Source organism: Suillus fuscotomentosus (genome assembly GCF_016647785.1).
Source record: "Suillus fuscotomentosus strain FC203 chromosome Unknown F5891scaffold_3, whole genome shotgun sequence".
Classification (NCBI taxonomy): Eukaryota; Fungi; Basidiomycota; class Agaricomycetes; order Boletales; family Suillaceae; genus Suillus; species Suillus fuscotomentosus.
This window is the reverse complement of record NW_024539515.1, coordinates 1189140-1213971: the sequence shown is the minus strand read 5'-3', so window position 1 is coordinate 1213971 and position 24832 is coordinate 1189140. Positions and strand designations below refer to the sequence as shown.

The window sequence follows — 24832 nt, the reverse complement described above, 5'->3', positions numbered from 1 at the left end:
CGCGAACGTGAGTTGACCGTTCCACGTCTACCGATCCGAATCTGTGACTGCCATTGATTCTCCTCTGCAGCATGAAATGGGAAAGAGGTTATTCTTGTACATTTGCTTTCGCCCTCTTGACTACTCTATGTAACGGAGTTGACGCACGGCAGAGCATAAACACAAGTCATCACCAAGAAACTGCTTGGACCTCTGAGCGCAAGAGATCATTCAGGTGTGTACGCCTTCCGCTGTTTTGCTTTCAATCTTCGTAAACAACTATCTAGAGCAACCACAAAAGACCTATGGTACCATGGTTTCAACCATTACATGTCCCATGGTGAGCATTGTCCAGATAATTCATGCATGTCGCCGATGGCAGTTGCTAGCTTTTCCATTGGACGAGGTTCGCCCATTCTGAGCTAGTACTCTTTCTGTGCTCCAATTCGTTTTTAGTTGTCTCCATTGTCTTGTACTGGTAGAGGTCCAGATTGGGAAAATCCGTAAGGGTCTCGGTTTTGACCTGGTTTTGAGTTGCTTGACGCACCTAACAGCGCAAATATAGCACATAATGACGTCTCAGGAAACTACTCCTTGACTCTCATTGATGTTCTGGATACGCTGGTTGTACTAGACGATCCTCCAGGGTTTCAGAACGCGGTCCAAAATGTTCTTAACTGGGTGTCGTTCGATGTCAACACAAAACCACAAGTATTTGAGACCACTATTAGGGTGTTGGGTGGACTTTTATCTGGTCATATGTTTGCAAGTCAGCCTGGCCAACCTTTTTATCTCCCTTGGTATCGCGGTCAGCTTCTGACAATGGCATATGATCTGGGGAATCGACTATTGCCTGCATTTTCCACCCCTACTGGTCTGCCTTTCGCGAGGGTGCGCATCTCCCTGTGTTTTTGTAGTCCACAGCATCAACAACCTGCAGGTTAACTTACGACATGGGGTTCAGCGGGGAGAATCCCTTGAAACTTGTTCGTTACTGACAATTGGATCCGTCACTTGTAACACTGAAGTCACTCTAGGCACAGCTGGCGCTGGTTCTCTGATATTGGAATTGGCTACCCTTAGTCGTCTCACCGGAGACGACCGCTTCGAGAAGGCCGCGTATAAAGCTTTCTTCGCACTATGGAACAGAAGATCTGATATTGGTTTGGTCGGCAATACAATCAATATTTGGACAGGAGTGAGCTCAGCCTGATTACATTTCTTCCCGCTTCTGATCAGATTTTATAAGACGTGGACACTACCAGAAGTAACAGGAATCGGCGCAGGCGTTGATTCTTTCTATGAATATGCCTTGAAATGGTATGTCATGAGTGGTGCGTTCGTGGAGTAGTTGGTGTATTCCATACTTTGACATCACCCGTGGGTACCCTGCAGGTGAAGTAGAGTTCCTTGACGTATGGCATGAAGGTTATGCCGCTGTGATGAGATACTCCCGTTCTCCGGACTGGTCATTGGGTGAGTAGGATATCTCTTCTTGTCTTGATGGTTCCCTCAGGTCCTGTAGTTTCGGAATGTCAACATACATACGGGTAATCAAGCGTATGCCACAATCGATTCTCTATCTGCTTTCTGGCCTGGTTTGCAGGTCCTGGGTGGTGATGTACAGAATGCCATCAAATCTCACATGACATGTAAGTGTTTCCCATTATCCTCAGCTAACCTTTTTAATAATCCTTGGACTGGGACAGACTGGAACATCTGGAGACGACATTCTGGTCTTCCTGAAGTATGGGACGCTCATTTTCTGCAGGCAACGTCTTTTCAATACCCGCTTCGACCGGAGTTCGTCGAATCGACGTGGTACCTCTATAGGGTTGGCTCATCTTCCTTCTCGCATACTGTAGCTCATCATCAGATAGGCCACTCGAGACCCGTATTATCTAGATGTTGGTGAACGTATTTTGAGAGACCTAACTGTCCGCGCCAAGGTGGATTGTGGATTGACTGGTATCCAAGATTTACGGACCAATGTCAGAGATGACAGGATGGAATCGTTTGCATTATCAGAAACACTAAAGGTCCGTCGTAAAAATCTCGCCACGCCGAAGCGCTACTTGGTACCAATCACAATTTATCTAGTATTTGTACCTTTTGTTCGACGAGGACAACCCGCTACACAAAGATGATTCACACTATGTTTTCACCACCGAAGGGCACATTCTATCACTTCCGAAGGAAGTTTTGAAGCCCATGTCTCATGTTCGACGAAAGATGCGTGGCAAAGAGAACCACCAGTGCCCTCTGTATGAACCTGTACAGGACTTGTCGCCTGATGGAACCATCAGTGGCCTCATCCGAGGTGTCGGTTCGAGAGTGGACGTCGATTATGCTAGATACCTGGTCGGGTTGCGATCGCAGGCTCTGGACGAGCACCACTGGTCTCCTGATGGCTGGTGTGCAATCCCTGAAGTTGATTTATATGTAAGGAATTTTCATGACATCCAACTGTCGCAGTGACATCCTTCAGCAGTCTTTTGATTTTATCATGTCACCCGGTGGCAAGATGGTACCCGAAGACCCCAACCCTGGCCCCCTCAAACTCAAGACGGTGGCAGATGGTTTTATTCTCCACAATGTGACAGGCATCCGGGCCCACGTCGTCAGTCGATTGGATCGTAAAGGTTACGACATCACGAAGCGTAAGGTCTCCTTTCCCCACCAACTGGCTAGTGAACTCACTTATGGAACATGGTACTAGTTGGGCCGCATGCTGTCCGTACTGGACAAACAGTGTATGTCAACGACTCCGCACTCTGGGGTTCCCTTCCAGATCCTCGCCCGACTTACCGTAGCAAGGACGTTCAACTCCGTATCTTTCTTGACACGTTTGACCCAGCACTTGCAGCACAACCTGGTGCTTCAAGTTTCAACGGAGAGACGTATGTCAAGGCTTATACTGCCCAGTTCGGTGGAGACTTGGCTGCACTTGACGCCTCCGATACCCTTCACTTTGGTTATTGGGAGGGTACAGAGGTAGAACAGGAGAAAAGCAACCCCCTCGGATGCAAACCTTATGAAACCAACTTCGACGGAAACGCCGTCCTCGTCCATCGTGGCGAATGCGCATTCCTAGAGAAGCTGGTCTATGCACGAGATGCAGGCGCTTCGGGAGTCATTGTTGTCAGCGACGAGGATAGTCCTATCAATCCTTCTGCTTCAGCCGCAGAGATCGCTGCTGCGGGCGATATCAGCGACGTCGCTTTGGTGCTGTTGCCATATACAGTTGGCAAATCTGTTACTGCCATGGTAGACGCTGCTGGGATGTTTGGCTACGGACATGTCATGTTTGCTGTTGATACTGAAGCACAAGCATGGACAGAGGGTGTGATAGATCCGACGCCGGGAGAAGTTGGGCAAATCTTGTATATCAACGGACACCCTCTATTAAATACTAGACTAATAATATAATGTGACACTTGATCTCCAGTTGATGGTTTTGCAGCCTTCTAAAGGCCTGATTAGAGACAAGTCACTGAGAGGGTCTGCAGTGTTAGCCCAATGAACTTTCAAGCATGAGCCTTGCAGCATAAAGCTACCAGTATTGGATGTGTTATTAGCTTTGCGTCAATTTGGTGGGCAACATTGTTACATGCTTATATTGCCGTGACAGAAATGCACGTATGCAATGACAAGCTCTGAAGATATGAACTCATCTATGGTGAAATCCACAGTACTAATCATAGAAACGGGTATCGACATAAAATACTAATAAAGAGAGTGCGCCTGGCAACTCAATCCAAGTGTTGAATGACGGAGTAGGCAGGAGCATCCAAACATTGGTATCCCTTAAGGAACATTATCTCGATGATGAAGAGATACTCGATTGTCACCCCGCCTAGCTTCTGGACGAGCTCGCCAGCTGCCTTGGCAGAGCCCCCTGAACAATATATGAGATACGGCGCCAAATAATGAGAGCCTGGGCTCACCGGTGGCAATGAGATCATCAACAATAATCACGGACTGCCCGGGTAGGATCGCATCTGATTGCATTTCGAAAGAGTCCTGTACGGCGCCAGTTAGAACGTATTTGACTTCCGAATATATATAGAAAACTCACGGCACCATACTCCTTCTCGTAGGTCGCTGAGACACAGTCGCCTGGGAGCTTACCACGTTTGCGAACAGGTACGAAAGATGCTCCCAGTCGCAGGGCGATGATAGGTCCAATGAGGAATCCTCGGGCATCTAGACCGACTACGACATCAACCTTTTTGCGCAGTGATTTTGGTACAGTTTGCGACGTGATGTGATGAACAAGGTGGGTAATGAGCGTCTCGAATGCGATCGGGTCACGGAGTATGGGAAGTATGTCGAGGAAGTTGATTCCCTGGAATGGAACCAGTTGAGCTTTTCTCCGCGGCTGGAGCAGAGCTTTGACGAACCTTCTTTGGAAAATCGGGATGAGGTTGAATAATACTTTGTAGGTATTCGACGTCGGCCATGGTGTAGTTTAAGTTTGCAAAAAAGGTGGTTGCTAACCAAGGACACAAAAGATGATGACGTTTTATATGCGACCTTAACGGATATCAGAAGCAAACCGTTTCGAGTTGGTTCCGCGTGAACTCCGAGTAAAATTGGTGACCGTCTTGACGTGTCATCAGTGAACCGGTGAACAGATTCAAATGTCATAGTTAACTATATATAGTCAACAATCGCCACAATCCCCGTAAATTTGGCGCGTTTACTGAAACTCCATGAAAAACCAACAGATTGATGCATGTTACAGTCATGATGTTCATAGATTGATCAATACCCTTTTAGCATAAGTACTTTGCGAGTGGTCATGGTCATATGAAGAGATACAAAGATAGACGACGAGTAACAAAAGAGTTTTAAACAGATTGGAGAATCTCAGGCTCCTTGAAGTCCTTCGCTACGCGGGTGCCTGTCTCCTGCAATGTGGGCGTCAGTGCCAGTCAGCTAATACTAGTATGGTAGTTACTTACGTCTGTTGACTCGCCGTGAAGCTCAAGCAGTTTCGAGACATCGAACTTCGGTGCCTTGAGAATTTTTGCCTTGCGAACGTAGACATTTTGTAGAGGGTAAATGTTGCGGGTGTGCTTCTCTATCTCTCGTCCAATAGCCTCCGGCACAAATTTCTGCACCAACTCCTTCAAGTCACAACTCGACGCTTCCCGGGTCATGATCTCGAACATCTTCTTCCGAATTTCGCGAATCTGGCTCGTCTGAGCGTAGGTGGTCTTGCGGACCTGGTTTGGGCGACGCTTGGTGAAACCGATAGCAAAGAGGCGGATGAGGTAGCCGTCAGTCGTCTTCACGTCGACGTGTGCCTCAATGAGGGTTTGCCACTTGCGGACAAGGGAGCGTAGCTTGTCCGAAGTGAAGTCCATGCCGTGGAAATTTGTCAGACAGTTCTTTCCCTGCACCTCATCGATCCGTAGTTTGATCTTACGGAACGATTGTTCCTCGTCCTTGTTAAGGTCGGCGAGGGATACCTCGATGATGCGGCCCTTGAGAGAGTCGCTTGCGTTTTCTAGTGGAAAATTAGGTTGTGCGTTTGACAGACAGGATCTTGTACGCACTCAAACCCTGAGATCGGTTGACAAGGGTCTTGCCAACATTTCGGACTTCAAATGTGGAGGGTGCTTTGATATCATACCACTCTTGATAATAATGAAATTAGCCCGACAGGATACATGCAATGTAAAATACGACTCACCCTTGCGCGAGAAGGGGTCAACGACCTTCTTCTTGATACCCTTCTTACCCTTAGACAGACGTTTGTTCTACACAGTTGAAGAGTTATATATACCCTCCCTAATGCAAGCAAATCGATACATACTTTTCCTACAGCCATATTGGATTCGTGCACTGGCGGTTGGGAGAAGACCGCTAGACGTTATGAGCCGGCACTTGGACGAGCTGCAGAGTTTAGGTGTGTCGGTTATAGAATTTGGCTTTGTTGTGCTCCCTGAGATGGTGGCTTAAACCTTATTTCGAGAATTGTACAGTACATTCCCACGCCACATTGCTAATGACCGTAATGTTCACCCGACAGCAATTTGACGAGACCTGTCGGGAATTCATTCATGCTCATCAATCCATATCCTCTGCATATGAAGCTAGGCTTTCGGGATGGTCTTGGAAGGAACATCATGTACGCCGGTATTACATAGCCTGTTTCTTTTCATGGATCTCGAAATACAGACACTACCAGGCTTCGGTTACATGCATCGGATTGTCACTTTGAACTGGCGTCACCCAGCATCAGCTGATACATTCCTTGAGATTGACGATAGTTTGGACGTCGTCGATGATGGCACAACTGCTTCCCATGACTCTCCTGATTCGTTGACTTGTCATCAGTATGTGGTGTTATCGGCAACTTTCCGTGTGCCAGCATTTTATTTTTCCATCCATGGTTCGAGTACGTCCGACCAAGATATTCCCCACATCAATGAGACACTCAACTTGATAGCGCAGGCGGTTCTCCATTACAGTTAACTGATATCATGCAAACTTCTCTTCTTCGCGAGGATGTGTGCGAAGGGACAATCACTACAACATTCGCTGTATCGCATCCGGCAATGAACTTCCCCCTCCTATCGCAAGGAGAACACCCGACGCTAGGCACACCCTGTTGGTACTTTCACCCATGCGAAACTGCTAGTGCAGTTGAGGAGATCCTCAAGGAATCAAAGGAGAACAGTAGGAGACCGCTGAATTGGATGGAGGCTTGGTTCGTAGTGTTGAGCACAGCCGTGGACATGCAGTGATTTCGATAATATTTTTGGATGGTGTTCCCATTGGATTTGTATGGAAGGTGGAAGACCCGTGACGAAAGGTTTTGTAGTATAAGCTCACATGTGACGAAATCATTCCCGGATCTTACGTGCAAAGGACGTACATACTTATATATGAGAGATGCCAGCCCACAAGCGAGCCTTGTCTCGTGTTTTATCAACCTCGTCGAGCTCAAAGGTCAGATCACTTGACCCCGACATTTCACAAGATATATCGTACCACCCTAGTGGAAACTACACGCTTATTCAGTTACCGTCGTACGATCATACTACATACGCTTCTCAAATAAAACCAGTCCATCATGATGCTTGCAGCACGTCTTACGTCCCTATCTAAATCATCCCTCCCTAATATCCCATCTTTGACCCGCAAAATGGTATGTTATCTTTTTTTCATGATTAACAAGTCATACAGCTCATATTTTCCCAGTCCTCCCATGAAGCTGTCATCGTTGCTGCGTCGCGTACGCCTGTCGGATCCCTATACGGATCACTCAAGACTTTCACCGCACCCCAACTTGGTGCTGTTGCCCTCAAGCATGCTTTCGAGCAATCGAAAGTCGATCCCGCAGTCGTCGAGGAGATTTACTTCGGCAATGTCGTTCAAGCTGGTGTCGGTCAATCACCCGCACGTCAAGTAGCACTTGCTGCCGGCATGAAAACTGCATCTGACGCTACAACCATCAATAAAGTTTGTGCTAGTGGTATGAAGACAATTATGATTGCTGCTCAAAGCATAGAGTGTGGTTACAAGAACGTGGTTGCCGCTGGTGGCATGGAGAGTATGAGCAACGCTCCGTAAGTGATTCATCATTCGATTCCCTGTTTGCTCTTGAAATTGACGTAGCTTGAAGTTTCCTACTTCCCCGGACCAACCCATTGTTCGGCAAATTCGAAACCAAGGACTCTCTTGAGAATGACGGTCTCTGGGATGTCTACAGCAACTTCGCCATGGGTAATTGCGGTGAAATTGCCGCAGAGAAGTACGACATTAGCAGAGTCTCACTCGACGAGCACGCAATCGACTCGTATAAACGTGCTGATCGTGCGTGGAAAGAGGGCGTCTTCAATGCTGAGATAGCACCTGTCACCATCAAGGGCAAGAAGGGCGACACCGTTATTCAGGAAGATGAGGAGTATAAGAAAGTCATGTTTGAGAAAGTTCCCTCCCTAAAGTCAGCTTTCAAAGCAGGCGGACGGATCACCGCTGCCAACTCTTCAAATCTTAATGATGGGGCCTCTGCCTTGATATTAATGTCTGCAGAGAAAGCAAAGGAGCTTGGCGTGAAACCGCTTGCCAAGGTCATTTGTAAGTCCACCTGGGCTTATCACGCTGCTATTCCTTATCTCATGTGGCATTTTCCGCAGCATATGCGGATGCGGGTGTTGAGCCCATCGACTTCCCCATGGCTCCTACTGTTGCTCTCCCGGAAGCACTAAAGAGAGCAAATTTGACTGTCGATGACATTGCACGTTTTGAGATTAATGAAGCCTTTTCGGTTGTTGTCCGTATCACTGAAAAGCTCCTGCAAATTGACCCTGCAAAAGTTAATGTTAATGGGCAAGTCTTACGACTTCACGTAGACGTTGCATCTGCTAACGTCACTTGACAGTGGTGCTGTTGCCCTTGGCCATGCGATCGGAAGTTCGGGTTCTCGCATTGTGGTGTCCCTGGTTCACGCCCTGAAGTCTGGGGAATATGGTGCAGCAGGCATTTGCAATGGGGTAAGTAACTTGCAATTTCGTGTGTTATGGCACTCACGGTAGTTTTCTAGGGTGGAGCAGCTTCAGCCATCGTTATTCAGAAACTATAGCCGTGTTGCGTTACTTGTTTCTGTATTATTTTATGAACTTTCGTATCATACACTCATATCTACTCTATTTTATCTTTAGAAACCGTCAAGTCTCTACGCGGCGTTCGTGAGAAGCCCCTGAATAAATTTATCTTGCCGGTTGCCGTGAGTCTGTCTTTGTCTTGTCGGGTGATTTATCTCTCGCTTTCCTCGTGGAACATGTTGGCTTGCTTATCTGTTACCCCAATTGCAACACGGCTCGTTGAAACTATTGGTTTGTCACTTATCTTGCGGGCACAGCAATAACACCAATCCGTCGCGGATGCATTTCTTCCTGTGAGACGCTTGAGAGGATAAGAAGCTAGTGTGATGTTCGAGCGTCTTGATTACGCGCCAGTGCAATGTCTTCCGAAACTAGTGCAGTGAAGAATCTGGACGAAGTCGAGAAGAGCTCGCAGCTCGAGAACTATGATGACAAGCTCGGGCTAGATTCACTCGATACTTCTGACGGTGATGCGGCTCTTCAGCTCGTCGGTGCACAAGCAGCGGTGCACTTCAGTGAGGAGTACAACCGAAAGCTCAGGCGCAAGCTGGTATCTATTTTTTTTGCACTTTGGCGATTTTGACCTGAACATTGACGGATCTACAGGACCTTGTCATCCCCCCCATTTCAGCGGCTGTCTACTTCTGTCAATATTTGTTCGTCGTTTAATGCACATGATAATATTTTGTGCTTATCCTTGAACAGGGACAAGACCTCACTGAACTATGCAAGGCGAGCATTGTTTCGCAGCGATGTTGGGTAACATGAATATTGATAATGTCGCAGTATCATGGGCTTCCCGATCGTGAACCAGGCAAGTTATAATGTTCATGATATCCAGTACATGCTAATGTGACTCTAGAACTACAACTTGGTATCCATGGCCTTCTACCTGGGTAGGATTTTTGATTCTGTGAACTCTTACGAAGTTCAAACTGTTCAACACAGGTTACCTATTTTGGGAGTTTCCGACCGTCTATATATCGCAGAAACTTCGGTTAGCCAAGTATCTTGGTGAGAGCGAAATCAAGTAACGATGGCATCAACTGCAAATCAGCTAACCCTTTGAAGGCGGCAACATTGTTGTATGGGGGATATTGCTCATGCTGCATGCCTCAACAGACAACTTCGGAGCCTTCTTTGCTCTCAGATTCCTTCTGGGTACGCCTCTTCATATTTCATAGAAACAAGACACAAACCCGAGATGGCCAGGAATGTGCGAGTCTTGTGTCGCGCCGTGTCTCATTCTCATTATCTCAATGTTTTACAAGAAGGATGAACAGGTACGTGAAAAACTTCGTGTAGAATATAGTACCTTTTGACTGACGGTCATAAGGCTCAACGTATTGCATGGTTCTACATCATGGTGCGACTGTATTGCATTCAAAAGTAGCATTGCCCTTAACTTTGTTTAGAATGGGCTAACCCAAGTGTTTGGTGGATTCGTGGCATATGTGAGTAGTATTCAATGCACCAAGGGACGCAACATGAATGATTTACACTCTTCCAGGGTATCTCGTTCTATGCCGGCAATAATCTACCGCCCTACAAGATCATCTATATACTACTTGGCGGTCTTGCGGTCGTTATTGGCATAATCGTCTTGATCTGGCTACCAGATTCCCCAGTCAATGCTTCCATGCTGACGAAGGAGGAGCGGATTGCTGCTCTTGAACGTGTCCGGAACGATCAAGGAGGTACGGAAAACAAGAAATTCAAGAAGGACCAGGTCATCGAAGCCCTCGCGGATCCTCGCACATGGCTTGTTGTTTTGTCAACGATATTGAGTAAAACCTTTTACTTGGATCTGCACGAGAGGCGGCTGATGCAGACTTTGTAGCGAGTATCCCCAACGGAGCCTTGAGTAACTGTAAGTCGCATCAACAGAAATTAGCCCAGTGGAAGTTAAGTTCTTGACTACAGTCAGTAACATCATCGTCAAAAGCTTCGGATATACGTGCGTAAACCGTGCTGTCTTTGCTTCTCACTAATAGCATTTCTCCTAGATCAAAGCAAACCCTGATTCTTTCCACCCCTGGGGGAATCATTGGTTCCGCAATGGTGATTTTCTGTGGATGGTATGCTGATAAGAAGGTAGAGGGCCTAAAATTTTCTCAACAATTAATTTTCTCAACCAACTTAGAACGAGCGGATGACCCCCATCGTGTTTGCATTGATTCCCACCATTGTCGGCGCAGGTATGCTGTTCGTAAATTTTAGATGGGACGTCGGCTGAAAGTGAGAAATAGCCATCCTTATTGGCATGAACGGATCCTCTAACAAGGGCGTTCTGCTCTTTGGTTCGTGCAGTTGTCACTATTTGATGCTTTCATGAAATCTGATTTTCGCGGCAGCGACATACATCATCGGTACCTTTGGCAGCGCTCTTTCCACGATCTACGCATACAACGCAAGTAACACCGGTGGCCATACCAAGAAGGTATGTTTGATGTCACTCATCCTCCTTTATTTCCTCAGTTTATTTGTGCGGTGCTTAGGTGACGATTAACGCGATGACGATGGCCACTTTCAGCATTGGCAATATCATCGGGACTGAGATATTCCAGCCTAAAGATGCGCCAGCTTATATTCCAGGAAAGACTGCGATTATGGTTTTGTTGATCGTGCAACTGTTCGTCTCGTTTTTACTACGCTGGATCAATGTCCGCTTGAACAGAAAGCGAAAAGCTCATCTGGCGGACTTAAAGGCGCAACGAGGTTGGACTGATGAGGATGTGCAAAAGGAAAGAGAGCGTCACGCATTTGCTGACCTCACTGATAGACAGAACATTTTCTTCGTATACACATGTTAAGAAGTGCATATATATGTATCAATGTATTTCTTAGTATATGGACAAATTCACATTCCCGAGATGCTGGACTGCCACCACCGAATACGCTAATTGTGTCGTACGAGCGGTCGTGGTGATGATAAAGCACACGGCAACACGACATTTACAAAGTGCTAAAGAAAGAATACATGCCTTTCAACAGGCTATAAAAACGTCAGTAGGTGCACATGGTCGCAGATGAGATAGCACGTACCTCGTACACGCTTCCAATATGCCTTGATGGCATTGGGTGCATCGTCGGCGAGCATATCTTCAGGTTCCCACGAAGCGTCATCGGAGCTGTACCCCTCCCAGTAAACTAAAAATTCCCTTTCGCCTTCCACTTCTCGGTGTGATTGAATCCAAGACACGACAAACTTCTCGATGAACTCGGCTTTCGCTTCCTTCGGGCATTTGATACGGAGCGATTGCCGTGCAGGAAGCGTCCATGCCTTAGGAAGACGCATCTTTGGAAGTGCGCCAGATGGGTGAAAGGGGCGGCGGGGTGGTGTGCCGATCTTCCTCATGTATTTATCGATCTCGCATAAGGTGTGCTCGATATCGCACAGCATAATAGGACGAGCCTTTGGCCCCAAGCCATTAAACTCCAGTTTGAGGCGCGAGAAATGATCGCTCTGCGTGGATTGCATCCATCGGATTATGTCAATCTCGCATGCGTGAGGGATTTGGCCTTTGAAACAGCGTTGAAGGCCGCGACGTGAACCCACCCCGACCACCACAAAATCGTAGTCTGAGAAGTTCAAAACACTCGAATAGGAGAGGTTCAGCACTAGCTGGTACGCAGTGAAGTCTCCCATGCTCTTAAAGGTGCACAGCCATTCAAAGATGTCTGCGACGTACTCGGCCTCTGTGCACCGCATGGGTAAGTTTTTCATCAAGACCTCCATGAGAACGAGATGGTTCATGAAGTTTTCCACAAAGCCTAGACTAGGTGCAGGCTTTTGAAAAGACCCAGTGTATAACGGGACTTTGTCATCGTACAAACGACGCAGGACGCCTTCATAATCGGCTCGCTCGTAGGTGGACCAAGTGAAAGGTGTGATCGCACCTCGCAGGGTTTCATACGTTTTGATGCTCGTGAAAGTATTGAAAAGCAGAATTCGAAACACAAGTTCGGTGGGATCTTGAGAACCTTTTTCGATGACTTCTGTGACCAAGTATTGGCTCACTCGGTCTAGAACCCGATACGTGTTGCAGAACGGATAACTTTGTAAAATGGGGTCGTCCGTCCACCTGCCAAATAAATTGAGTCGGGCCTACCAAAGAGGAATGAGTGGATACATACGGGGCGGGGAGGCCTTCGAGACGCTTCTCGGTGATAGCGTGTCTTTCTGCAGCGAAACGCCAAAACGTATCGAACACAGGTGTCGGCTCGAAAGTCCGGCCTCGTACAGTGACAGTCAAAGGCGGTGACATCGCATCTGACTGATAAAGTTTTGAACGTTTGGGACATTTGTCCGTGACATTCGTTTCAGCTATTCGTTTCCGGCTGGAACCCATCTTCAAACGAGGAACAGGTGGACTGTAGGTTGGTGTTCATGATCCGGCTCGCCAACTTGGGAATAAAATAAAATAAAAAGACATACCTCTCGAAGACAAGCAAACAGCGGCGATGGCTGGCTGTTTGATGGCTCGGATAGAACTAAGCGGCGTTGAATAGTTCTGTACATAATAATGCTAGATCCCCGCATCCGAGTCGCGCCTGGAATCATGCGTTTCATTTTCGTTGGACTCCGAGGCTCCCGGTTAAACGTTAAATGACAACGCCCATTTCGCTACCCTGATTTGTACGTAAGCACTTCTATCAAAGTTATACTAGTTACTAGCATCGTTCCGAAGGCTCGCGACACCATGGATAAGTCATCAAAGAATGATTTTATCCAAGCATACCTCGACCGTCAGAAAGTCTATGTACATTCATATTCTTCAATCGATCCCCCCTCAAAAATAACCAACGGGACACCGACAAGGGCGCGTGATGAAGAAACGAAAAAGCTGAAATTTGGGTTCGACACGCCTATACTCGTTCCCCGTGTGGCTGGGCTTAATATCCTTAGTACGGACAAGCGCTCGGTCGTAGGGCTTCCCACCAAGGCAACGCAAAAGACCCGAAAGACTCAGAAGGCACTTAATGTTGAAACTTCTATAAAGGAAAACAAAGACTCAGTGCGTGCACCGCTCATAACCGCTCGACGTGATTCATCCAAGCGGAAGCGTAAGAAGGCGGAAGTCCCATTTGGTTCCGACGAAGAACGGGAGGCTAGTGAGTTCTCGCTAATATCATGAATCTATCTTCTCTGAACAATTTTGCAAAGGACTGAGCGAGCGTCGAGAACGGAAACGCGTAAAGCGTGATATCGTGAAACCTAATACCAATATTGCAGTGCATGTTAGCCCATCAGCAAGTGAAAAGGAATATAAGAAAGTTGCTCGTAAAAAGGGAAAGAAACATTCGGGCACTGCAGGTCTCGCACTCTTGCACGGATTCTCAGCGACTAATGTCGGTAAAAACCGCCTCACGGTGAGTACTGCCGGTCTGGTCTATCTAACCCCTAGGTTTCAACATGACCTTAGTTAAAACCATTGGCTTCTCTCGGAGTGTTCAACAAGGGGAAATCATCCGCCAAGACGAAGATATACAAAACGAAGGAGCCAGGTAACATTAAAACCTACGTTCTCTGCTCCTTAATCGCTAATCATAGTTCAGCCCATAAATTATTTTCGGAAATAGCGTTTCTCAACAAAACCGTGACAACCAAGCAATACGAATCTCCGGTGGATGAGTCGGTTGTATCTGACTCTTCCTCTCGACCACCATCTGCTGTGAAGAAGATCAAGATCACGAATCATCGCAAAGACAGGAAATCGACTCAATCCACAAGCAACCATTCTGCGAGTCCGGACCTTCCTAGGGGAAGTACAGCTATATCAGAGCCTTGGGATATCGAGCTTCAAAGCAAATGTCCTTCTTCAGACGGTTTTTGTCCTCAGCCAGGCAAATCCATAACCGGAACGCTAGTACTTGATCCCCGTATGGCCAATTGGCACGATCAAGAGCTGCCATCCGAGGGCCAGGTGATACATTCTTCCCTCATAAAAACACCCGTGAAGGAAATGTCTCATGACTGTATACCCGACGAAATCTTGTCATCGGTTTCAGCGTCTGTCATCGCGACCATCTATGATCTCGACGGTGGATCGTCTATCCATCCCTCTCATTCCGCATCTCAGGTTGGCCTCAAACGACTTGGCCGTCTGAACCCTTCTGTCGAGCTTCTGACATCAAAGTATTTTGCCGTGCATGACACGGAGCATGTGTCACCGACGTTCGATCAACCACATCCTATAACTAACTCTTGTGGTGTGATATCGGGCTGCAATCCGCGTGACGCACACCTCTCTGTTTCTCACCCGCACGACACGAGCACAACGCGTCGCGCCGCTCCTTTGAATGTTATGGTCGACAGCAGTCCTTTACGTATCCATGGTATCCCCGAGGAGCATTTTCTTCCCTTAGCTGACGACCTCATGCCAACTTATCGAGGTCACTCTATCACACAGTATAGTCGCTCAAACGAGGATGTCATTTCGGCATGGTATGCTCCAGACGCATGTACCACCAACTTCTTTGGAGGGGACTCTGGCCATGATGATGATGATATTCGAGACCAAGACCTGGTATATCTGGAACCTCCGCATCTTGTCGATGAACCCAGCTTCTACTCTCTGGTGCAGGCCTACTCGAGCGACGGACTGCACGATATCTCAGCGGATGAAATGGTCGTACTTGACGAGCCATGTCAAGGTCTTAGGAAGCTCATCGAGTATACGCAAGAAGTGGATGACTACGAAGACTCAGACCTCGCGCTGGAACTATCTTCATTGCATCATGATTCTTTCTCGTCACCCACCCGCTCTCACGCGACAGCCGAGGCATATGACGATGATTCCTGCTCACTGCGCCCGTTCTTGCAAGGTCGTGCGATGTTACTTGGCATTCCCCCGTACGTTCCGCCTTGGCACGATCCGCATGACCATGAACACACGAAATTTGGGAGTGGTTTGTTATCAGCTGAGGTGGATGTTGCAAAACGCTTGAAAGACCATTGGCGGCCGCATAGATTATGATAGTTGAAGGTTCGAGCAGATAATTTTCCACATGTGTACGCTACTGGTATGGAGTCCTTATATAACCTGTCACGAACGCGAAGTGTCACGCGTGACCGCATAAAATAAAACTCCGCCCCTCACGTACAGACGATTAGTGAAATACTGTCACTTTTCTTCTCACCCAAAAGAGAGCGTGGTCTTCAATATCACGTAGCTGATCAAAAGATGAGCTCGAAAGAAAATAGAATGATGGGAAGCGCGTCGGTGAGTCTAGGATTCTTCTATCCTTTGGTCTTGCCATTTAGCCCCTCTTCGTCGCGATTCCAGTCCGCACGTGGAATTTTTATCAAACCAGAACCAGAAGAACTGCATGCAGTTCCGTCTTTTGAGTCTACGCGTCACAATTCGAAAACATCGACCCTCGCCCCAACCGTCAAGGCCGAACCAATTGAGTCAAAACCTGTTGTGAGAGGCATTAGAATACCCACGAATGCGAATTGACGTCGAAATTTTCCAGCTGTCAGATAGGGGCACTACAGCCCCAAGCAACATTACCCTCGACGGTCAACATAATCTTTCTTCAGCTCCTGATGTCAAAAAATTCAAACGGGAACCAGTGCTGCCACACGAACAAAGGGTGCACGAGCCAATGTTATATGAGCTCCACGACTCTGCCGACAATATTTCATACACCCCTGAAGCTGCTCTTCAAGCAGGTCTGGGTATGGTAAAGACGCTAAAGGCCGGAATCAACAAACTCGAGCTTGGCAGCAAGCTTCGAAAGGATGTTTGGCTGCGTGAAATTGATAAGTACGTAATTAGCATTGCCTGAAGACAGCAATGACAACTCTGTCACAGTCTCCTTAGTCAAGGTGCTCCTACAACAATGATAGCCGTTTGTGGAGGTGCGTAATTATGAGTCCCAGTATGCATGTCCACCGAAGTCCTCTTTAGCGACTGGGGCCGGAAAGTCTTCGATACTAAATGCGATCTTGGACGGTAAGCTAAATTAGTGTTCATGTCTCTTTATACTAAATTCGGTTTAGATAATATTGTCCCAACAAGTGGTATGAGAGGTGAAGCGAGACCCTTCGCTGTTGGGAATCATGGTTGCTCAACCCACTTGTAGCATGCACCGCTGTGGTCACGGAAATCGCATATCATGCCGCGCCTACCATCAACGCGGACGTCTCATTCCTTTCAGAAGCTGAGTGGAGAGCAGAGCTCGCTGTTCTACTCGATGATCTTGTGGACGAGGATGGTAATTTGAAACGTACTACTGACCTACGGAGTGATTCGGGTGTTGCTTGGCACAAGGTACGGACAATCAGAGCTCTTTGGTATGTCGGGGTCTGATTCATTGTCAGGTTCACGCTGTCTATCCACACATTGCCCAAGAGCAACTCATTCACCTGACGGTTGACCAAATTTTGGCTCGCGATAAAAGTAAATGTTCTCAACGCAGATGCCAAATTATGCTAACGCTTCGCATAGATATTACTAACGTCTTGGGCACTACGAAGAAAATATCGGCGAAGAATTCGACGATATTCGCCCAGGAGATTGCAAAATATATCGATTCTAAGGACCAGAAACGAGGTGGCAAGAAGGATAAGACCAAAGTTCCTGATAACTCGCTCATGAGTATCCTCACCAAGGACAAGAACAAAGAGACCAAAAAGAAAGATCACGGCCCAGCTCTATGGCCCCTCATTCGTCAAGTCAATGTGCGGTGTAACGCCCAGGCTCTTTCCACGGGCGCCATTTTAGTTGATTTGCCTGGTGTTGCCGACGCTAACGCAGCAAGGAATAGCATCGCAAAGGACTACATGAAGAAGTGCAACTGCATCTGGATTCTGGCACCTATCACCCGTGCAGTGGATGACAAGACCGCCAGAGGTATTTGTATCGACTCAGCACCTGTGTCGTGATTCTGATGCTTTTGAATTAGATCTTCTTGGTGAAGCTTTCAAACTGCAACTGATGAGTACGTTCTTTATCTCCAACCCTTGGTGATAGACTAACAATTATTTTCAGTGGGTAAGTTCTTCCCATCCAGCACTCTCAGGTAGCTTACTGTCTACGACGGTCCCTTTTCGTTCATCAGACGGCAAGTGAGTGATCTGTCCTTGACTTCGGTCGCGAGTGTCTTATTGATTTGGTCAGCTATGATGCCCACACGATCACGTTCATTGGTTTGTTGCAGCTCTTTTGTTTGGACTGATTGTCACTTAAACTGTTGGCACAGCTAGCAAGTGTGATGATATATCTTGTTCTGAGGTTATCCCTGCCTTGGGTATTGAGGATGACCCCGAGCTAGAGGAGATCGAGGGCCGCATTGAGCAATACAAAGAGGAGACTGCTGACTTCAAAAAGAAGAAGACTACCGCGGAGTCTTCTATGAAAGGTAGGCATGCGAATATCGTTTCGTTCATGCGACAATGTACTCAGCTAAATTTCACAGCTATCGACAAGCAGCTCAAGGACGTTCGAGCTTTTCTAGCAGAGTATGAGCAACACAAAACGGCATTGGAGAACGGCGAGACATTTACACCACGGTTGACCACAACGGCACACAAGAAGGCCCAGAGCGCGGGCAAGAAGCGAAAGAATACTCGTAGGGGGAAATCTGGGTCACCTAAGCGCCACAAGCATTTTGGGGAGGACGACGACGACGACGATTTTGAGATGGATGATATTGATGATTATCTCAATGACGACATTCATGTGGACGATGACGATGAAGGGTCATACGATGAAGATGACGATGACGATGACGATGACGATGAAGAGGAAGAGGGCGACTCAGATGGGGAGGAGGATACACCGGACGAGTCAGAAGAGAATGTCACGGTCGAGGTTCTCCAGGAGAAGATTGGCGACGCCAAAGAAGCTATTAAAGTTGAACGCGAACAACTCAACAATGCACGCAAGGCACGCAAGGATGCCGTAGATGCCCTCAGCAACCTCAAAAAGAAGACGACGAAAGCGCAGCGCGACAAGAACGCATTCTGTTCTCTAAAGCGTTCGGAGGTTTGTCTCACTGTTAAATTCCCCACCACATTTCTCACCCGGCGTCAACCAGTTCTCCCGCGATGTTTTAAAAGAAGATTTTCGCGTTGGCTTGAAAGATCTTGACGGTTGGTTGAGTTCTCATCTTTAAAGAATTGGCTAATTCACAAAACACAGACGCCGCTGCCGAGGAGCGAAACCCAGACTCTTTTGATCCGACTCATAATCTACGCAGTGAGCCCCATCTTATCCTGAAAATGCTCGCTAAAAATATGTTTTACTCAGATTATGATGACATCGATCTTCCTGTGTTCACCTGCTCATCTCGTGACTACGTCCGCATCACGGGACAAGTCAAGGGTGACGGGGACCCATCATGTTTCTCCAACCTCGAAGATACTGGGATTCCTTCCCTACGGCAATGGTGCCACAAATTGACCATCAGTAGCCGGTCACGCGCTGCAAAGCAGTTTCACACTCACTTGAAGACATTTGCGAACTCAGTGCGGGTTTATGTCGATGATATTGGTGATGTGACTATTGCAGACCGTGAATCTCTTCGTGAAAAATGGGAGTCGACACCACAGGGTGGGGAGGGGATGTATGACGATGAAGACGAAGATGAAGATGAAGACATGCCTCATTGGCATGGTTCGCCTGATCCTATGAGCGTCCATCTCTTCCAACCATATCGAGGTACAATGTCCAGGGCACTCATGGATGCTAGACTCTTCTCGATGAACAATCAGTCATCCCTGAAGGTGGATGCTCGCGGCGAACCCATAGGAGTGACTCCTCGGCTTGTGAAAGTGCGTTGACATGTGATTTCTATACAGCTCATATTTCTTATTCCTCGCAGGAATTTGGTATACATGTTGAAAAAAGCGTCTCGGATTTGCAAGACTTGTTCCGTGATGGTCTTGAAGATAAATGTCGAGTGGGAGCAGCCAATGTAAGTACTACATTATGGTAACTACCCCATCTGATGTTGCGTCGATAGGCTGCTGAGGATGCGGTTCAGCACGTTGACGAGTTTGCCGCGTCCATGCACTGGGCGACTTATCGAGCCAGTGGGTGTCCTAGTTCGCATGCGAGTTCTCGCTGACTGTACTCAATATTAGCCCTTCGTCGTCACGGATCCTGGCGTCGAGATCTGAATGTCGAACTTGTCACGCCATTCACTCGAAACATTGCTTCTTCTTGGTCGACACTCTTCGAGTCTGATCTATTCGCCTCACTATCGGATGCCATCATGACATGCATCAATAAACTAATCGCCGATGTAGAGGCCAGCGCAGCGGCAGGACTAAAAGACCACGTACATGCACAAAGCTCTGTTTCGCAAGAGGAGGCGCGTCATGCATTAGTACAAACCATGGAGGTTGTGAAGGAAGCGCTAGGAAAGGAGCAGAAGGAGATATCACGTTGTCTTGCCCCTCATGTTCAAAATGAACTGACGGATGGCTACAATCTCGCTTTGCAAGAGCGAGGCAGTGGAAGCGTCGCGCGACAAAAGGTTTGTCACAAGGCATTATTTCAAAACCTCTTCTGATTGAATGCAGGCTATATTCCATAACTACGTTGATGGGCATAAGCACGATGCATTCGATGGTGGAGCTGAGGTCTTGATGGGTCGGCTGTCGACTGCGGCTGAGACTATCGGGAAGGCTCTCAAGGAGTCCCTTCGAGAACTTGCGGAAAAGGTCAGGCTCTTCGGTTTCATCTCAGCGTGGGCATCGTTCATACTCTATGTAGATTGAAGTGTCGCTTGCCGTCCTCTGGGAAGGCACACAGGACGTCCCTAATCAAATTCACGCTCGATTGCAAATTATGCAGTCTGTATCCAAGCTGCTCGATCAGTTGGACATGTGGTCAAAGGCAGCGGAGAAGGCGTCTGCTGCATCCTAATGGATTATCGTTTCATTTCAGAGCATGTCGTCAGCTTTTCATACAAGGAATTTTAGTGCTTTCGTTAACGGTACATTATCAGCTGTTCTGTAATCTTTGCTTGGCATGTCTATCGTTGTTTGACATTTTCATTGTACATTCTACTAGCTACCTCATGATCATTGTTACTATAGTGCATGTATATGGACAATTAGCATTCATGAACTCAGACTTCACTGTACACAAAAGCTAGTAATGTATAAATCATAGTTCAAACAAGATCAAGTCAGATGACACTGGGTCCTGCCCTTTGGGTACATAAACTACATTGTCAAAACAGCTGCCTAAATTAAAAGCGATGGATCATTCGTCCACGGCTATCCACTTCTCTCCCGTGTTCGTCCACATAGCCACTGTGTTTCCTCGGTCTTCTTTCATCTCTCATACCACCGTAAGAGTTGTGGTGCCCGTGCCCTCGATTTCCGTAGGAATTGTAGTAAGAGTTCGATGAGGGCTCCATTCCAAGGAAATTCCGAAAGCGGTCACCGATTGATACTGATCGACCTCTGTGATAATCACCACCGCCTGCGTAAGAATGAGCAGGGCGCGAGTGGGAACGGTGTCTGTGTGACGTGGAATGAGAGCGATGATGTCCTGAGCTAGGTTGCTAAAAATAGCCAATATATACGTCATTAGCTATTAGACTGAGACAAAGCACGATTTGGACTTACGCTGTATACGGGAGCAGATGTTGCGTATGCGACTGGGTAGGTAGCAGTTGTACTGTATCCGTGCCCGTGCCCGTGCCCATGCCCGTGATGACTGTGGCTGTTGGCTCTGGGTCTGCTATGACTGTGCCTGCTCTGACTCCTGCTGCGGTGGTGAGAGTTAGGCACAGACAAGTATTGAGTAGTCTGCGGCGCCTGGACTACAGGGGGGTACCCGTATTGTGGGCTAGATGCGTAGGTATGCCCGGTAGATGCCCGCCTCAGGGGAGTCCCGTAGTTGTAACTCCCATGACCGTGTTGCGAGTGTGGAGAAGTGGGGTAGGCAACAGTCTGATGGGTACTGTAGGGCGAATGGGAGGACGGAAAGGCGTATGAATTCATCGTCCGGTAATGATGTACTGGCTAGATGTGAGTATGAGGGGGTGGACAACGATGCGGTGATTGCGTTGGTGTGGTAGGGAAGATAAAAAGTAGGCGCGGTGCGAGAGTAGATAAGGGTTAAAGTAGGGGTGCTTGACTGTGGTGCAATGTGGAGATAGAACACGTTGTGATCTTATATGGGTGTGGTTAATTATGACCCGGGCTATTGCGTCACGGGCAGCTGCGATACCAATTTTGAATTCTGCACTGCCCCGTTGGAGTCAGGCCCCAACAGTACTGAGTCAGACCAGCTGGGCTTGCATTGCGTTGCGTTTTACGCTCGCGATAGTACGACAATCTGGTAATTATGCGATGTCGCAGGACAAGCACTAGAGACCCAGGGTCCCTGGCCTTGTACAATATCAAACTATCACTAACTTACCATGGCAAAGGATTTGTCACCTAAAACAAGTAATACTGTGTTGATGGCTGTTCATAAATCAGCAAACCTTTTTAAGCGCATCAGTATGTAGTACTCACCACACAAGAAAGGCAATGCGCGGTCTCATGATATTCCGTAGTACTATGTCAAGGACCGCTTAGATATACAGGAAGCTGTCGAACTTAAAAAGTTGGTCGCACACATAGCAAAATGTGGAGACAAGTCGGTGTTATCACATTACCAATCAGCGTAGCCCTAACCTGTGATTACGTCGCCCGTTCCAATCGCACGGCGTGTGAGCTGACGCGCTGACCGATGTCATGTATTGTGTCCTGTGCAAGAATTTCTGGACATCTTCGAAGAAGTGGCGCACAGTAATGCCTAGTATTTCTTGGTTTGGGCCGATAAGACCAAGTGCGGCTAGCTTCATGATGTCAAACTTCTCGATCAAAATTCCACGCCTCCCTAAGCACACACGACCTTGTAATGATCAGTCGACGGGAAAGTTTTTTTCAGTGGCAGTCTGGCGCGTGCTAAAATCTCACCGGAGATGAAGAATAGTAATGATTGACGCTGTCAAAAAAAGGTGAGTCATCAAGAAAGTTTCCTTGGGCTGGTACTTATGATAGTGCAATCAATACGGTGCCGTTGTCGGTCAACGCCGTGATAAATTCTCATCGAGTCAAAGGCCAATGATAGAAGTGTGATACCATTGTAAGCTCTGGCACTGTAGAAATTAGATTTGTTCAACTTACCCAGTCAAACTCCTAGTGTGTCGATACGTCAAGTTTGATCACCATGTGAGATCGCTCTCCAAAAATTCGGAGTGCAGTTGTCCCAAAATGTCGTGTATAAACACAGGATGCGATATTTGAATAACACTGTACACTCCTATTCCATATCAGCAAAGTCCCCTTCGTCTAGATCATGTGGCTGATATACTGCCGTTAGTTTAGAGTACGCTCAACAAAGGACGTGATATACCTCCTTCGGTTCTTCGTCTTCACCATATTGCATAGTAAAATCAATATGACTGACGACTGTCTCAAGCGAGTCCGTCGACGTTAGATCCAGCGGCAAGAATGACACTAAAGGATGGTCCTCGATCTACGCGGCAGTCAGTCCGGAACAAAGCCCCAAGCTGCAACATACTAGCTGTACGATGGCCCGGTTTAGGTCGTGAAATCTGCTGTTGCCGCGTTGCTGGTCTCTCCCGTCCCTCGCGGCAACAAGCAACATCGGATCTGGATCAAGATACCGAGCGATGTCGCGCTTTCCACGTTTCCCATTTCTTGGCTCAAACGTGTCTGACGATGATCCGGAGACAAGATCCATTTTAGACATGATGTTTATCCAGGGTACTTCAAGATTGACCATCGCGGACATTGCGGACAATACACCGCTGGACTAATTTCAATGATTGGATAAAAAGAAACCATGAACTGAGACACACCTGAAGAATTTATATCGGTCTTCCATGAACTGGGATTCCAAGAGATACACAGCACAAGTCCGTATGCTCATTCGCTGCAAGTTCCGCACAAGTTGCGGGAGGAACGGATGATGCGTGTACAGCTCGATTTGACCTGTAGGCAATGAAAACATGCGCGGTCATATGAGTAGAATCATACCTGGACAATCGATTATTAAGTAGTCGTCGTCAAACCCTCCGAGTTCTTCCTCAAGCCAATCCATATTTTCTAACAAGTACCTTTAAATACAAAATGAGACTATGAGATTGATTTCTTTGAGGGACTATCACGCGTGATCACTCACTCACTCAAAGCAAAACACAAGACCGCCATTAGGACCCATATTCATCTCGCCCATGACGTCGTCTAGGGTCACAAGCTCTCGAATGTCGATGGCAGGTTGATACTCGAAGGCATCGCCGGTTGCAGCAGGATCGAGATTTACGATATGGGCCGTGCGTTTTGAGACACGAAGATGGGTGGCAAAAGCAGTCGAGAAAGTAGACTTGCCCGCACCAGCAGGACCGGTGACTAGAACAGCGTAGCGCATAGTAAAAGAAGTACAAGGAACAATTTCAAACTCAGACTCTCCCCCTCTGTCGGAAACCAAGTAACTGCAAGTTCGAGTACTACACATACAACTAATTCTACAACATGGCACGCCCGCCATTATTCCCTGAACAGTCCGCAGCTGGCATAGCCGTCGATCCACGCACCCTTGAACGTGTTATACCAGAATCAAAGAGATCAGATGGAACGTACGTCTGCTTGAGCCCAGCATCTTCAAATCATTTATGATTAGATCTCTACTGCATCACCAGTGTGCGCAAGCAGCTTAAGATTAGACCTGGATTCACACCCCAGGAAGATGTCTCTCGATTCCGTGGATCACGCCAGCAGGCGATGGATTCTACGGCCCTTCCAAAGGGCCACATACTAGGTTGGGTTGCGCCTTCTTCTGCTACATCACCGAAAAGCAAGACCGCTACGCCACCTCCAAATAAGAACGCGAAAAAGCGCGCCAATGCTCGAGCCAAGAAAAGCGTGGAGAAGGCGGCTATCATTAAAGATAATTGGGAGGATGAGGAGGGGGAAGATGAAGATGAAGCTTCAGCTGACGTGCAAGCAACTACCGAGAAGTTGAAGGAGGGAAGCTCGAAGACCAGCACGAACGATGTGGCAACAACGGGATCGCACGCTGAAGACAAGCCAAACCGAGCCTCCGCACCAAATTCAAATTCAAATCCATCATCAACAAATCAGAGCACTGTCGAGCTTTCGGACAAACTTGAGAAGCTACAAGTCAAATGATCATGTTCTTTGATTTGGAATGTCTCTAGAGCTACTTGGGGTACAGGATGTCAGTCTG

General features: G+C 47.5%; 12 protein-coding genes across 12 annotated transcripts; 7 read left to right on the top strand and 5 right to left on the bottom strand.

The window, feature by feature from the left end:
• The first annotated feature begins 7 nt into the window (after positions 1-7).
• F5891DRAFT_1000909 (glycoside hydrolase family 47 protein) lies at positions 8-3426 on the top strand. Its single transcript, XM_041360138.1, has 15 exons — positions 8-214; positions 267-319; positions 369-385; positions 436-482; positions 534-870; positions 920-965; positions 1017-1177; positions 1229-1313; positions 1375-1418; positions 1505-1631; positions 1689-1813; positions 1860-2018; positions 2080-2421; positions 2471-2639; positions 2699-3426. The coding sequence occupies exons 1-15, from the start codon at positions 72-74 to the stop codon at positions 3406-3408; spliced, it is 2565 nt and encodes an 854-aa protein (XP_041232861.1). The 5' UTR covers positions 8-71; the 3' UTR covers positions 3409-3426.
• Positions 3412-4601, bottom strand: F5891DRAFT_1274128 (phosphoribosyltransferase-like protein). Its single transcript, XM_041370167.1, has 4 exons — positions 4383-4601; positions 4058-4327; positions 3927-4002; positions 3412-3877 (listed from the first exon to the last, which is right to left on the bottom strand). The coding sequence occupies exons 1-4, from the start codon at positions 4440-4442 to the stop codon at positions 3732-3734; spliced, it is 552 nt and encodes a 183-aa protein (XP_041232860.1). The 5' UTR covers positions 4443-4601; the 3' UTR covers positions 3412-3731.
• Positions 4602-5911, bottom strand: F5891DRAFT_1136871 (ribosomal protein S3Ae). The gene is made up of 5 exons (XM_041364820.1): positions 5804-5911; positions 5681-5747; positions 5544-5624; positions 4947-5494; positions 4602-4892 (listed from the first exon to the last, which is right to left on the bottom strand). The coding sequence occupies exons 1-5, from the start codon at positions 5816-5818 to the stop codon at positions 4833-4835; spliced, it is 771 nt and encodes a 256-aa protein (XP_041232859.1). The 5' UTR covers positions 5819-5911; the 3' UTR covers positions 4602-4832.
• A 79-nt stretch (positions 5912-5990) lies between these two features.
• On the top strand, positions 5991-6899 carry F5891DRAFT_1000901 (uncharacterized protein). Its single transcript, XM_041360137.1, has 3 exons — positions 5991-6118; positions 6169-6388; positions 6445-6899. The coding sequence occupies exons 1-3, from the start codon at positions 5996-5998 to the stop codon at positions 6735-6737; spliced, it is 636 nt and encodes a 211-aa protein (XP_041232858.1). The 5' UTR covers positions 5991-5995; the 3' UTR covers positions 6738-6899.
• F5891DRAFT_1000898 (Thiolase, N-terminal domain-containing protein) lies at positions 6900-9004 on the top strand. Its single transcript, XM_041360136.1, has 6 exons — positions 6900-7141; positions 7195-7562; positions 7619-8073; positions 8133-8325; positions 8378-8489; positions 8540-9004. The coding sequence occupies exons 1-6, from the start codon at positions 7067-7069 to the stop codon at positions 8576-8578; spliced, it is 1242 nt and encodes a 413-aa protein (XP_041232857.1). The 5' UTR covers positions 6900-7066; the 3' UTR covers positions 8579-9004.
• F5891DRAFT_365200 (MFS general substrate transporter) lies at positions 8516-11597 on the top strand. The gene is made up of 18 exons (XM_041371557.1): positions 8516-9150; positions 9207-9256; positions 9306-9332; positions 9387-9414; positions 9463-9496; positions 9549-9614; positions 9672-9761; positions 9813-9883; positions 9937-9966; positions 10016-10054; positions 10111-10387; positions 10441-10470; positions 10524-10557; positions 10607-10694; positions 10744-10798; positions 10850-10900; positions 10955-11040; positions 11099-11597. The coding sequence occupies exons 1-18, from the start codon at positions 8959-8961 to the stop codon at positions 11411-11413; spliced, it is 1563 nt and encodes a 520-aa protein (XP_041232856.1). The 5' UTR covers positions 8516-8958; the 3' UTR covers positions 11414-11597.
• F5891DRAFT_365220 (uncharacterized protein) lies at positions 11501-13189 on the bottom strand. The gene is made up of 4 exons (XM_041371558.1): positions 13039-13189; positions 12738-12974; positions 11646-12685; positions 11501-11595 (listed from the first exon to the last, which is right to left on the bottom strand). Exons 2-4 carry the CDS (start codon positions 12950-12952, stop codon positions 11588-11590), a joined length of 1263 nt encoding a protein of 420 aa, XP_041232855.1. The 5' UTR covers positions 12953-12974; positions 13039-13189; the 3' UTR covers positions 11501-11587.
• Positions 13190-13222: 33 nt separating this feature from the next.
• Positions 13223-15652, top strand: F5891DRAFT_1000895 (uncharacterized protein). Its single transcript, XM_041360135.1, has 4 exons — positions 13223-13715; positions 13768-13973; positions 14027-14108; positions 14160-15652. The coding sequence occupies exons 1-4, from the start codon at positions 13304-13306 to the stop codon at positions 15578-15580; spliced, it is 2121 nt and encodes a 706-aa protein (XP_041232854.1). The 5' UTR covers positions 13223-13303; the 3' UTR covers positions 15581-15652.
• A 159-nt stretch (positions 15653-15811) lies between these two features.
• F5891DRAFT_940152 (uncharacterized protein) lies at positions 15812-20482 on the top strand (the record flags this gene model as incomplete). Its single annotated transcript, XM_041374266.1, has 21 exons — positions 15812-16014; positions 16091-16372; positions 16421-16467; positions 16517-16561; positions 16609-16638; positions 16692-16879; positions 16930-17008; positions 17057-17184; positions 17221-17461; positions 17514-17553; positions 17729-17757; positions 17811-17969; positions 18027-18595; positions 18648-18702; positions 18752-18808; positions 18860-19383; positions 19434-19526; positions 19575-19644; positions 19696-20090; positions 20137-20277; positions 20330-20482. The coding sequence occupies 21 exons, from the start codon at positions 15812-15814 to the stop codon at positions 20480-20482; spliced, it is 3528 nt and encodes a 1175-aa protein (XP_041232853.1).
• A 280-nt stretch (positions 20483-20762) lies between these two features.
• Positions 20763-21666, bottom strand: F5891DRAFT_365146 (uncharacterized protein). The gene is made up of 2 exons (XM_041371555.1): positions 21193-21666; positions 20763-21128 (listed from the first exon to the last, which is right to left on the bottom strand). The coding sequence occupies exons 1-2, from the start codon at positions 21568-21570 to the stop codon at positions 20811-20813; spliced, it is 696 nt and encodes a 231-aa protein (XP_041232852.1). The 5' UTR covers positions 21571-21666; the 3' UTR covers positions 20763-20810.
• Positions 21667-22882: 1216 nt separating this feature from the next.
• F5891DRAFT_940305 (GPN-loop GTPase) lies at positions 22883-24013 on the bottom strand (the record flags this gene model as incomplete). Its single annotated transcript, XM_041374274.1, has 6 exons — positions 22883-22924; positions 22976-23098; positions 23144-23393; positions 23445-23577; positions 23623-23702; positions 23772-24013. The coding sequence occupies 6 exons, from the start codon at positions 24011-24013 to the stop codon at positions 22883-22885; spliced, it is 870 nt and encodes a 289-aa protein (XP_041232851.1).
• Positions 24014-24117: 104 nt separating this feature from the next.
• Positions 24118-24774, top strand: F5891DRAFT_1181569 (uncharacterized protein; the record flags this gene model as incomplete). The annotated part of the gene is made up of 2 exons (XM_041366048.1): positions 24118-24221; positions 24285-24774. 2 exons carry the CDS (start codon positions 24118-24120, stop codon positions 24772-24774), a joined length of 594 nt encoding a protein of 197 aa, XP_041232850.1.
• Positions 24775-24832: the final 58 nt, after the last annotated feature.